The sequence below is a fragment of the Monopterus albus genome, unplaced genomic scaffold (genome assembly GCF_001952655.1).
Source record: "Monopterus albus unplaced genomic scaffold, M_albus_1.0 scaffold273.1, whole genome shotgun sequence".
In the NCBI taxonomy this organism is placed as follows: Eukaryota; Metazoa; Chordata; class Actinopteri; order Synbranchiformes; family Synbranchidae; genus Monopterus; species Monopterus albus.
In genome coordinates this window covers 270,093-284,251 of record NW_018128153.1, presented here as the reverse complement: position 1 = coordinate 284,251, position 14,159 = coordinate 270,093, and the positions used below count along the sequence as shown (strand labels likewise).

General features: G+C 40.8%; 1 protein-coding gene across 1 annotated transcript in view; it reads left to right on the top strand.

Annotated features, from left to right (window-relative positions):
* The window catches only part of adcy9 (adenylate cyclase 9), a 34,463-nt gene that overhangs the window by 8,929 nt on the left and 11,375 nt on the right, over nt 1-14,159 (top strand). Inside the window, exons 3-6 of the mRNA XM_020622130.1 lie at nt 10,446-10,618; nt 12,075-12,185; nt 12,747-13,003; nt 13,191-13,296. Coding sequence (XP_020477786.1) covers nt 10,446-10,618; nt 12,075-12,185; nt 12,747-13,003; nt 13,191-13,296 — 647 coding nt within the window. The remainder of the gene's footprint in view (nt 1-10,445; nt 10,619-12,074; nt 12,186-12,746; nt 13,004-13,190; nt 13,297-14,159) is intronic.

Sequence of the window (14,159 nt, the reverse complement as noted above, 5' to 3'; positions counted from 1 at the left end):
TACTCAAACCCCTCCACCACAATAAGGTGGCGGTTCAAGGAGGGGATTGCAGCAGATGGATCTTGTAAATAAAACAAGTCACACTTGCAGTGGAACATCAGTGTTTTAATATGCTCTCAGCAGATTTAAATTTCTCTGTTTGGTTGACCAATCGTCGGGTTCTATCTAGGCTGCTAGAACAATTGAAGTGAGTATTGCCCACCCCCAACCACAGGGCAGTAGTGAGCAAATTGCTGCTTGGCGCACCAGAATGAAGAAACCAGACTAGGATAAGCCACATAAAGGTGACATTTGTGCTTTACTAATGGTGTTGTTCAAAGATCATGGTCTTCTTTTTAAGAGAAAAGACTTTAAGGGTGGTTACTAAGTGGTTGGTTATGCGTATGTGCATCCGTTTTGTTTGCCTATCTCAGTTGTTGTGTCTGGTTGTGCTTGGACTGCTTCTGAGAGGTGTACCCAGGACTGTCTCAGTCCTAAACAGGGCTAGTATTGCCTTCGTCCGGTGTTCTTTTTGCAAATTGTTCGTTTGTTAGTTCCCTTTGTGATTTTTGACTTTCCTTGTGATTTCTTGAAATGGGAAAACTGAAATGCTATGCAAAAGCTCTCAAAGTTGACAATGGAGTATCCATTCCATTTCACATTCTGCAACCAGCATGCAGTTATTCTAACCAAATAACCATATGTAGATACAATCATAATCCTACAGCATCATGAGACATTTTTTCTATCCCAAAATGACAAATATTGCTATATTCCTAGTGTCAATATATACTGTATATGTGGCTCCATATTTAAGTCTCCCAGTAAGATGAGAGTGAGCATGCATGGTACCAGATACCGGGAACTGGTTCATCTAAATTAAATATAGCTATCCATAATGTTATTATTTCCAGCCATGAAAAGGGTCTGTTGGTCTCGAGTTAAATCTGTCAGTTTGTGTCTCTAGCTACCATCCATCCATCCATCCATGCATACATATTTATATTCTTTTTATTTATCTATATGTTTATGCAAACATGACCACCATTAAATCTGGGCTCCTTTCAGTAGGGACAAATGATTTACAATGTCAAAGATGCATTTCAATCATGCCATCATGATGCGCTTTAGTATAATGTCAACACACTTCAATGCAGGCTGTGTTTGTAATGGAATCTTCTTGTCACTCTCTCCTTGATTGCATGCACTGGGCCAATCTGTTATCAAACACTGTAGGTGTTTTCACATATGCAAATGTGCTGAAAAGATCTGTCTGTATGTCTTCCTGCAAACATGACTTCAGTCAGCTACAGTCTGGAGGTTCTTTTTAAATTGAAAGGCTGGTGCTCTGACTGGTTGAAAAAGGCCGAATTGACTTTACTCAGCTGAAGCCCTGGCTTTCACACTGGTAATAGACAAGCAAATTCCTATTCTTGTGCGAGCCCAGCAAGAGTAAGCTGAAACCTAAAGGACACCTACACAGATAAAAATCGCACATGTTTTGAGTCTAAAAGATTTGTAAACCTTGAAAAAGTGGAAAGAGTCTGAAAGCATTTTAGTGTGTCCTTCTGCTGTTGCTATCTCACTGTATATTTGGTACTTCATTTCAATCTCTAATGGTACAGAGGGAGTGGAGCTGTGCATGAGGCTAAGCTAGCTCTCCTTGGGCTGCACAGATGCTCAGGTGATGAATGGCTATCATGAGTCATTGATTCATTCTAAGCTTTTCTCCTTTGTGATCAAGGGTACAGCCTATGCCAGCACTTCTACTAACAGACACACACACTAGCCTTACTGACACTGACAGATGGAGTTCACTCTTAAGGTGACACACACAATAAATCCCTACTGACCAGCCTACACACACTCTCACAACACACTATTACTTTCTGTACTTTATGTTCAAGTACACTAAATGCAAACATGCACACATACAGCTGCCCATGTATGTGGGCTGTAGTGAGTCGTTAGTGTGTACAGTGGGAGTGTGTGATAAATGGCTCTGTGAATTATGAATGAGGGAAGATGGTGGGGAGCCAGTGCGCCCTGAAGCCTACTACTGCACCACACCCGCATGGATTGGCTGTGCATATGTATATGTGTATGTGATGTACAGCTTAAGCCTTCCATGAATACTTCTGTGCATATTTGTGTATTAAAAATGTATTATTAGCAGTGCAGTCTCAGAAATGAAAGTATCCAGGATGAGGTTTAGCTCTCTCACCTCAAGGAAGGACAAGGAAGCCTGTATGTTCAAATGCGCCTCCTGTGTTGCGCCTCTCACACCCTTCCTGTGTTGAGAATTTTCTGTTAGGTAATTTTTGTCACCACCAGCTTTATCCTTTCATTGATAGTAAAATAGTTGTTGTCACGTTAATTGAACTTTCTTCCTAAAGCTCATCTCCTTCATTGCCTTCAGTGGGGGTCTCCTCAGTCTCTCCAGTTGTCATCTACTCCTCCCATGCTGTCACACCTAAAGGCCATTTCTGACTTAATGTACTGTATGTACACTCAACGGCCACTTTGTTAGGTCCACCTGTACAAGTGTATGCAATTCAGTGCAACACTTCCACCTTTCACAGCTGTGTTTATGAAGCTCAAAATGTTTCAGTTTTTGAGGTCCTAGTTAAAGGAGACATTGTACTGGACTACATTATATTTACATTATATTCGAAGGTGTTCCTAATATTCTGACCCTCTCTGAATATAATGTAGTGAAGTATGTGTGTGTGTGTGTGTGTGTGTGCGCGCTAAGAGCCAGATATATTCCTAGTAGAGGTCATTTCCCACCCCTTTGTCCCGCTCACCCTGTCTCTATCTGTCCTCCTTTCTGCCTTCCTGTTTGTTTTTTTGTCTTCCATTTTGTGTCCCTCCATCTTGCTGCTGCCTCATTCTGTTGAGTCAGAATGCCGCCTCCGCTGTTTTTTTTAAATGACACCTTCAGCAACTAACATTACAGCAGTGCTTATCTTAACAGGCTGCGTATCAAACTGTTTCCGCTCCTTCTTTTTGGCTTGAGATTCCATGATCCTATCAATTTAGATTTTTAAGAGGATGCAGGTCCACAGTGCAAAAAAACATCAACATACATACAACTCCTGCGTCTGTCTCAGGGCTTGAGGTCAGCATCCTCCTTGACCCCTGCTGTATCACTGGCCTGTTAGGGGTCCTCAGGATGCAGCACAGTGCTGAACAGAAGATCCAGCACATTTTTATCATCACCCCCAGTGAAGATCTCATTACTCAAAATGTTGAGTAAGTAAAGTTTTAGGTATTAGAGCATTAGTTGGGGAGAAATACTTTGTGTGTGTGTGTGTTGGCTCTTTGCTTTGATCAGAGCCATAAATCCACTGTTTAATCCATAGGGGAGCCCTGCTCACAGCTGTGGGTCATTAGTGTCTCAGGTGGAGATATTTGAGCATCTGATAAAATAGAATTTCAGTCAGAAGCACTGCTATCACAGAAGATGTCTTTTAATTGTGTTACAAGTTCTGATCAGGAATTACTTGGGATTGAGTTTCTTTGCATGGTCTTTCCTTTGGTGATGTTGTTCACCTTAACATCTGTTTATGAAACTCAAAGTGTTTCAGTTTTTGGTGAAATTGTCATAATGTATCAATTTAATGATATGTTTATTATCGTATTATATATCTATTGAAAACCATGCAGCTCCAAATGTGGACATGTAGAATGATTAGGTAGGTTATTTCTGTCTGAGCTGAGAAAACTCTATTTATAGCTAAAGCAAAATAAAAATACCCATCATGTTATCTGAAAAATGCATTGTCACAAAGCTGCTAATAGGACAAGAAGTTTTAAAAGTGCTCTTTGACAAGTCTCTTGACTACTTCATAAGGATATTTTTGCAGTATGGGCAAATGTTATGAATAACACCAGGAGCCATATAGCCACCATTATGTGAGAGAAGAAAAGAGGGTGGTATTAGTATTCAGAGGTGTATGCACGGAGAAAGGGTTTGGCAGAGGAGTGGATGACGGTGTAAAAAAGATAAGATGGAAAGTGGGTGTGAGGTTTTGGGATAATGTCAGCTGGGGCAGTTCTTTGCAGAGAAGAGCCTTTTAAGCCTCTGTGGAGATGTAGATATCGGCTTGAACACAAACGAACAGGCAGGATATTTGGTTTTGAGTTGGGAGGACAGTGAGTTACAGCAAGATTGACAAAACAGGGAGAAAATACAAGCCACTGAGCAAAGGGTGAGGGGGAGTTTAAAGACTTTGGCAGCATGTCAACTGTATCTATTGTTCTGCCAGCAAACCATGGTAGCCTGGGAGTGTCAAGGATGAAGAGATATCACAGGAACAGAATACAAAACAAGTACGGAGAATATGAGACACACAGCCAAGCAAGAGTTAAAGACTTTTGAGAGATATCAAGTGTTTCTATTGTCATTTTGAGTGAGCTGCAGTGAGACTGGATTGAAGCCCAGAAAAAAAAACACACTGGCCAAATATGGAACTTTTGTTTTCATGTCATCCCTATTTATTGTAGTAAGGGACAGAGACGGGAAGGATATTGACAGATTTTGTTGGTTGCAACAGGAAGAGAGACCTTGTTGTTTTGGTACAGTGTGTTTGTGCACAGGCAGAGAAGTATTCTAATGTAATCCACAGTTCAGACATGTTTTTGTACCAAACCTGGTGTGCTGAGAAACCCAGGTGGCATGTAAGACGTGCTGTTTCTTCTTATGAACTCAGGGTTATGAAACTTCTACCAAGTGTCACTGTGGGTCATCTTGGTTGTGTTTGAGACAAACTCTGTTGCTTTAGCTGTGCTTCACTGCATTTGACGTGTACATATCAGGCATGACACCTTGTTTGGTGCTACTTGAAAATGTTTGGTTAATCGACTTCCTACAAAATGAAGCATTATAGATTTACTCGCTTTAATACGTTAATATGGTTTTACAAGCATTTAAAAATTGTAAAGGGAGACTTTTGTCTTGTCTAGTGCTCTACTCTAAACCTTTTTGCTTGTGTCCATTATAAAATAATAAAAAAAAAATTAAGAGTGTGAATTGGCATATCCTTGCGATAAATATATTTTTGTTGCTTTCCTCTCCCCCCTCAATTTATTTTTTGACCCTCTGTGTTGGGTCCCAATCCTTATCTTGGGCAACCCTTGCTCTGCTGCACTAGAACAAATTAACATTAGGCAGTAAAGAAGTATAATAATTTTTAATAAAAGGAGGAACTCTTTAGAATAATATATTGATATATTGGGAAGTAGTTGAAAATCTGAACACTCAGGGCAGGAATTAGAAAAGCATTGATTTTCTTTGGGAGTGATTGATATAGATCAATCATCTATGTAATTTTATATTACAACATCAGTCTTTGTTGCTGTACATAACCTTTTATGGAAATTCCATTATAGAGCCATTTATAGACAAAATAATAGTATAGGAATGTCTGCTTAGTTTGGTCCAGTGAATAAAATACAAAAACTGAAGTACCTTATCAAACTGATGCTAAAATATTGTAAACCAAATATTCTCATGCAGCATAAACGTGTCTAACAATGGCCTAATAATAACCTCTGTAGAAAATGTTTCACAAAATGTCTTCAGGTCAGCATAATCTCTGTTGTTTTGTGGTATCATCATATCTCACAGCTGTATTCTGTTGTAAAGCTGCAAGAGGCATACTTCAAATAAACATAATGCTAGGTACATATAAAGTGTATTGATGATACTAGCCCAGTGTGCATGTACGCAAATAGTCCATGTTTAAAAGAATCAGCATTTTGCTCATTATAGGGGGAGAAAAGGTGGGGGTGTTGCACGCCGGTGTATGGCAGTGCCAACTGGCGCTACCCAGTCGAACGGTGTTCGTTTCTCTGCGCCACCTGCTCCACTGCCCTCCTGCTTTGATACCTGGCCCCAGAAGACAAACCTGTCATTATGGGAAGATCAGGCACATGATATGTTTGTGTGTGTGTGTGTGTGTGCTGATCCAAGCATATCTGCCAACTCTCCTTTGTTCTCTGTTGCCCTCTATGTTCTGCTGCTTTAAGTAAACCTCCCTGGGGCAGCGGCATTGGCTTCTCAGTTCCGCTTGGGTTGCAAATAGAAGTTGAAAAGAAAAGTGCTGTTTTGTGATAAAAGTCCAGAAGGTTACATATTGTCAGATACTGTACCTGCAGCAATGTTGTGCTTTTTTTCACAAATTATCTGTTCTCTTTCTGTTGTTTATCCCCACTGGGGTTCTTTGTAGTTTTTTCTTAATGTCAGTTTGGTCGTTATTTCTTCTTTTTTGTGTGCAACTTTTATGTACCTGGTCGTTTGCATTCCAGCTTATGTTTTTTTTTTTTTTTTTGCTTAGGGACAATGAAATGTTACATTTAGAGCATCTCAAATGACATTTGCAGACACAACATCTGCCCTTTTTCCATGTGTTTGTTTGGTATGCACAACCTCTGCACTGGAGCCCTCTTACCATCACAGAAAGAGGAGGTTCGTGTGCAGTCATTGTCTCAGAAGAGCTTGGATGAGCTATGAGTAGGTTAGAGGAATGAAGGAGGATTGTGTTAAATGTTTGCAAAGTGTTTTTCTCATGTTGTTCTCTTTTGTCCTAAACAAAGGGGATTGGAGAGTGAGATAATGTGGCTGAACTCTTATGGTGAAAGGTTATCTGCTGTTCCCTGTCAGCTGATAGCACAGGACAGGACTCTTCAAGCGTCATAACACCCAGAGGGTGCCACTAATGATGCACTTCAGTTTGCCCATGGTCATCAGAAATGAAGAGAGGCCAACACACTTGTGTACCTGCATCACAGATCATCAAATAAATGTGCAAAGACCTGACAGATGGATGGTCACACACATTCTCAGCTGGAAAGAAACAAGAGACATCAATTGGAACACACAGCATGAAGTTTCTGACCTTTTCCCTGCCGTGAGGCCTTTGGGGCACAGCTATATTCTGATGATCTTGGTCCTTGTTGACGCTGACAAGGGAGCCAGGCGCTAGTTAAGTCAGTTTAACAGAGCCACAATTTAATGCCTGACAAGGCTGGATATTCCTAGATAATATTCCAAGAACAAGCACACAAACATTTGCATCTGCAGACCCTTGAAGTCATGTAAACTGTCATACAAACACACATAACATATGGTGCACTTTTCCAAGTCCCTGCAGACAGTTTGTTCTGCTCTTTTCTGGCTGTCAGAGCTTTTCATAGTGGTTCCCTCAAACTAGCTTTCTAAGTCATGATCAGTCTAACATACCTCTGCATGAATCTGTGAAAATTATGGATTTTAGTCTTTAAGCATGACTTGTTTCTCTTCTTTGGTATGAACGGTCTGGTACAAAAGAGGAGCACTGATTGAAATCAAGACAACAACACGTTTATTTTGATTTAAGTGAAGACCTGACAGGAAGCAATGGAGAGGTCAGGCAGTGTCTTTCCTTACTAGTTTCTTGTTGTTTTCACCTCCTATCAAGATTTGTATTCATGCCGTGATTTTAATTGTCTATATAATTGGGTGTGGTTTTTAAATATTAGGTTATTATTCTTAATAATATTAAATATTCTCTTCTCTCTGTGCTTTCACCCTTTCTCTCCACTAATGTGTTGGTGTGCATATTATTTAGACTGAAATACATCATAATCTTTAATAAGCTGTTACAGTACATTGGGCACTAGAGACTGAATGGTCCACTGATTTCCATTTAGGTGGATTCGGTGTGGTTCCCATCTTATACACTTTCATTACTACTCAGCGGTCACCATTGCTTTTACAGCAGATATAGGATTTGCATTAATCATGACTCTAAGTATATTAATAAATAATTCATTGTGACTCATTCTTTAGTCATTTTGTGAAGTGGACATGACTATTTCTCTGACTCAGATGCTGTCAATCTGGCTGTTAGAAAAGTCAGTGAAGCAGACAAGATAACCATCAAACCTATGTACTGTAAATCTCTACCCACAGTCATGGAGACAATGAAGCACCATTTGACATCATTCTGCTGCCTTACATACCTTATTTGAAGATATCTTTAGCTGTGGTACATGGAGAGTTGAATAGGCACTGTGTGTCATGGGTAGAGAGTTATTCTTTAAGATATTGAGGGAAAGAAGAAGAAGAGGAGACAATAGTGAGGGAGGGGGAAAAAAGTAACCTCATCGACCCATGGGCAGACGCAGAAATCATGTGTGTCATGCTGTGAGGTAGGGAAGGATTTGATTAACAAACTAATGAAATTAGTCAGCACAGTGTGTGTGCATTGTCTGTGAGTTTGTGTCTTTTGGATTTGTCTTTGCTACACAGTCCCACTCACACATGCTCATTCTCAGAGGCAGTCAAAAGCTCCTCTCTGTTTCCTGCTGCCACTTCTAGTTTGCTGTGCCATTCTGCATCACTGGTGCAGGGAATTAGTTCTTTGTTATTGTTGTTTACCGCCTTCATTTCCCATCCCTGTATCCACATCCACCTGGCTATGGACCCAGCTACAGCAAAGCCGTCCATCTACACCTCCGCTCACTGTGTGTATATATGTATTAGGCTGAGTGTGTAGGTGGTTGGAGGGGGCGTTTTATTTTTTGTGAGCATCTTATAATTACACTTGCATTTACATCTGTCTCTCATGTGCATGTTATTTTTTATTCTTTGTGTCCTTTGCCTGCTTATCTCAGTATGTGTCTTACAGGTTTTCCTGGTGCATATGTATTTTTCTACATGAGACTGTTTCCTTTTGTCATACAGAGACTGTGTGTTTGTGTGTGCATGTGTCAGAGTCAAGGCAGTGGCAGACCTGTCTGAAGAGCAGACAGTGCCCAGAGCCCGAGGCTTCAGCTTTACAGACAGTTGAATTATGTGGCTAAGCACATGGTCACTGTGCTACTGTCAAACATGCACACACAGAGATACCCGTTACTGGGGCTTGTCACAACACAGTACTGCAGACAGAGGGGAAAAATAAAAAGGAGTTATGTCATATATACATGATCTCATTGGCCATACCAAACTGGACTGAAAAGCCATGTTTTAGTGTCATGTCTCTCTCTGTCAGTCCGTCTCTGTGTTTATCTAAGCAGCAAAGTTGGCAAAAAGACTCAAACAGGAATTTAGCCAGATCTGCAATTGTGATTTTAAAAATTGCTCATTGAGGAGCATCGTGGTGACTCAGTGGTCTAAAGATGTTGAAACAAGGCAAGACATCTTTCTGTGAGTGTGAAACAACACAGTCCTATGCGTCTCATAGCATTTTGTTAGCTCAGATAAACTGATGAAATCCTTTGTCTCTAACAAGAGGTTAACCACCAAATGTATCGCCATATTGCCATGTTTTGTCGTTGTTTAAAGCAAACTGGTCACTTCACTTTTGGACTTTAGGTTGCACACACACACACACACACACACACACACTTTGTAGGAGTGATGGAAATAACATCTTGATCAAAAAGGGAGGTAGCAGGTGTTCAAACACACACACACACACACACACACACACACTTTGTAGGAGTGATGGAAATAACATCGTTTTCAAAAAGGGAGGTAGCAGGTGTTCAAATATTTGGCCTGTTGTGTTTGAAAGGTGAAACTATCTCATGGTCATTAGATACTCGTGCATGATGCCCACACAAAGATGCACATGTACCTGTATATGAAAGAGTAATTATCTCATTACAGAGAAAATAGATCAAGAAAGATATATGGGATGATTTTACCACTTCTATGCAGAAATCCTACCTCAGGCTATGATGGAGGGTCAGAGAAATAGGTGTGACAATAAGGGTGCAAAGAGATGGCAGAAGACAAAATAGATCAGTTGACTTTTTAAAGCAGTGTTAGCTGTATGTGTTGTGGCATTGGTCTCTTTAGTGCCCTCCTTCTTTTGACTCATTAACATGATTTTAGATAAGGCAAAATAAAAAAAAATCCTGCACCACATATCATGTTGATATATATGTGCAGTAAGAAAGAAGTCAAGATTTAGCATATTTCACAACAAATGCTACAAAGTGTTTGAAAACAGTACAATGCGCTCTCATGTGAAAACATGATAAAACAACCCATAGCCCCCAGACGCAGAATTATACTTTTAATTAATTTAAAAATTTCAGCTTTCATTTAAGTCAGATGCTGGAAACATCCAAAACACACTTTCTAGCTGATCTGAGAGAATGCAGGTTTATACACACAGCAGTTCATATATGGAAACAACAGTGACTCATGTGTATGACCTTGGCTTTTCCAAGTGAAATTGATATTCAGTACCTCTTCCTCTTTTGATTTTAGTTTTATGCCAGAACCTGATTATATAATTCACAGAGGGAATTCATCCTGCTGGATACTGAGCCTCTACTGAATCCTAAAATAGCTCTACAATCACCAGAAGCTTTATCCTCAGGGATGACTAAACCCAGCTCAGCCTGAGAACTGAAACTGATATGTCAGTGACATTCTACCTTCTCTCTTGATTTCCGTCTCTCTCTAGGACTGAAAACTTATTTGATCTCTGGCAGGAAGATAGAGTCTCACTCCCACTGTAGCTGCTCGCAGTTGGGCTTGGCTGGACTGGAGCATGCAGATCCTCTGTATCCCACGCCCAGAGTGCACACTCCTGATGGAGCCTCTTCAGCCTGCATCGTGGCCCCTGATGGAGCCAATGTGAGTGCACACGATCTCTGAGAAAATTATATGAAACATCAGCCATGTGCATTGAGGAAGTAAGTATATTTCTGGGATCATTTTTCATGTCACATCTTTATTGCCTGAGGAATGCCACCGAGTTCCGTGATCTGCCATGGCCTGTCTTATGTTCATGTTTTTGCTTTCTGTGTGATTTTGTTTATATGGGTGTAACAGAAGCTTTAATGAAAAAATATATATATTTTTTACATCAATAGCTTCTTTTTGTCTTGTGTTGAGGAAGTGGAAAAGTAACCAATACAAAAACAGTCAAATCTTAAACTGTTGTTCTCCCCAGCAGGTCATGTACATCATAACTGACCCTTAGTGTTCATCAGCCCATCCATTATGTCTACTTTGCTTTCAAATTGTACCACTAGGTCACCAAAACCCTGTGACATATTATTCCCTCAAACCATGTGCTACTGGGACTTAATTTACCCCAGTTAATCTTCCCTTCTCTTGTGCAAATGTGCACCCCATGATGCATGCACAGATCTTTCAGTTGTCAGCCATGCCAGGTGTAGGGGTAGAGGTAGTACAGTAGATGGGAAGCAGGATAATCAGTGTGGCTTCTTGGTATTGGTAATGAGCTCACTCAAACAGGAAGCCCTCCTAATGTCTTTCTGCCTTGAATTAATGACTCCTCCATTTACAGCTTTTCATCTTCTGTGTGGTTCTCACACAAATACCACAAATCTGAAGAGTCACACGCTTCAAAAAGGGTTAATGACATTTGGCTGTGGAAAAGGATTTATAGGCCAGGTGTGGTAATACATGTTTACGTGTTTAATGTAGAACTTAAGTACACAGTGTGTGCTCGCTCTGTGTGTTTACATGATATAGGTTGTGTTTGTGTGTTTTGGCTTCTCAATATTTCACGGCACCTTCCATTTCAATGTCAGAGTCTGGCGTAGTGCAGCGTAACCATCACACATCTCTTTCTCATGTACACACTCGCGCTTTTCACTCTGAAGAGGATGAGTGGGATGAAAATAAATACCTTGAGCCCATATAGACCTTCCCCATTCTGCTTGTATACTCTTTCTCCTTTTCCATTTCTCAGTGAGTACTGCTGCTCCTCTTAGCTTTATCATGATTGAAATAAATACTATTAAGCCAGTAAAATTTTGAAAGGTAAATGGAATATGTCACTGCATCACTAGTTTGTTTAGGTGTCATGTTTTCTGTTTTTACTGCAGCAATACAGTTATGATCACAGTTGATGCATGTGTTTAGTCATTTCTCTTTTATTATTTTGTTGTCCCCTAGGATTCTGGTTCTTGATTGCTGCCATCTTTTCATTCTTTTATCTGCTTATATGCTTTCCTTGATCTGTATCTCTCACTTTATTAACTCTCTTTCTTCTTTTCTGCCCTCATATGGTGCATATCCCTGCTTGCCTGATGCCCCCCAAATCTCTACCCGCCTCCAGTCTCCCTGTCCGTCCTGCAGTGCTGTCCAGATATCAGGGGAAGATCAGGTTCTGGAGGAAGGTGCAGTGCACACTGGCTGCCATGATGACCCCAAAACCAGCAGCTCCAAGGTTAGCCTGTTGTTGATACCCTAATCAAACAAATGAGAACTGTCCAGAACCCCAAATCAAAAACTGAAACTAGTGATGTGTAAATCATCTGTGTCATGTATTTCATTGAAAACCATACAGCAGCACATTATTTGATGTGATACCTAATCAATTTTATTCTTTGTTCAAAGTAAACACTCACTTCTATTCTGATGCTGCAACACCTTTCAAAAAAAAGTTGGGACAGTTGCATTTCAGGGGCAGTAATGAAATAAACTTATGAAATAATGAATAAAAACTATGAAACAATGATTCCATTTGAAACAGGTGATGTCAACAGGTGACTGCAATCATGGTTTGGTAAAAAAAAAGTGGCATCCAGGAAAGGCCTAGCCTTTTAGGAGCAAAGATGGAATTGTGAATTGCTGAAGTGAAGTGAGTGTTTATTTTGATCAAAGAATAAAATTGATGAGGTATCACATCAAATAATGTGCTGCTGTATTGTTTTCAATGTAATACAGGACATGGATGATTTATAAATTCACATCTTTTGGACTTCTCTCTCCTCTCTTTTCCCACTAGGACTCTTCAGATCTCAAGTGTTCCCCAGTGGTTTCTGCAGGGCGCAGCCCTAAGGCTCTGAACGGCCTGCTCAGTCCTCGGCTAGAAGCACTGAACAACAGCCATACGTCTCTGTGTGAGATGCTGCAAGAGAAGGAGAAGAAGACGTGGAGTGGGGGAGCAATGGGAATGGATCACTCAGCGCTTATCCCTTTGCGATCTAAGAACTTCAGGGAAAGGAGTGATGCCCACTTTGTGGATGTTATCAAAGAGGATGGGTGAGAGTGGCTTAATAAATGCCTTAAACATCTCTCTCAGAAGATTTATTTATAATGTACAATTGATCAGTAGATCAATCTCACTTGTTAATGTGAAATTGTTATCTGATTTTAAGATAGTTTAATGTAATATTTAAAACCCTACTTGTAAATTATTTCACCTGCCTTTCCCTTATGCCTTTTACAGCCTTATGAGGGACTATTTCTACAAACCTCCCATAAACAGACTGAGTGTCACCTTCCCGGAGAAGAGCCTGGAGGCCGCTTACCGGATAAGCTACCAGGAGGAGGTGTGTGTGTGCGCATATAAGCTGTGTTTGTGTGTGACATTATGGTGCTTGTATGCATGCAGACTGTTTATTTGGGAACCTTTGACGGACTGCTGTTTCCTGCGGTAAACCGTACTCATTTCCTGTTTTCTGCATTTGCACTGCGTTGTGCTTGCTTCCAGATTGTTTAGGAATTAAACTCACTATTTTCTGGGTTCATCTGAATTTTTGAGTGACAACATACGCTTGCACCACTTAAAGCACTTGTTTTGCAGAAGTTCTTGCTAGCTACCAAATTTAACTTGCTACTTTAGGTCAGCTAGTTTAGAAGCTAGCTAAGCTAGTAGCTTAATCGAGAGCAATGGCTTCCCCCTCTTCCTCTCCTCCTTTCTCTTGCTCGGAGTGTCGCATGTTCAGTTATTCCTCTGCCTCCTTTAGCGATAATGGTACTTGTAATAAATGTCAGATGCTAGCAGCATTGGAGGCGAGGCTCACAGACTTAGAAGCGCGCTAGCTATGCCCATGTAGCCGGTGTGGAGCCTCCTAGACGTAGCTTAGCCCAAGATAGCCGCCCCCCACAGCTTCCCGAGCAGCCGGGATCTCAAGACAGGTGGCTGGGTGACGGTTCGCAAGAGTCGTAGCTCCAAACAAATGTCCACGGAGCATCACCTGCCTGATCACGTTTCAAATCGATTTTCCCCACTCAGCGACACAACCGCTGAGAAAACGACTCTAGTAATCAGAGACTCCATAGTCAGAAACGTGAAGCTGGAGACACCGGCGGCCATAGTCAAATGTTTTCCTGGGGCCCGAGCGGGCGACATTGAATCCTATTTGAAGCTGCTGACTAAGGATAAGCGTAAATACAGTAAGGTTGTTATTCACGT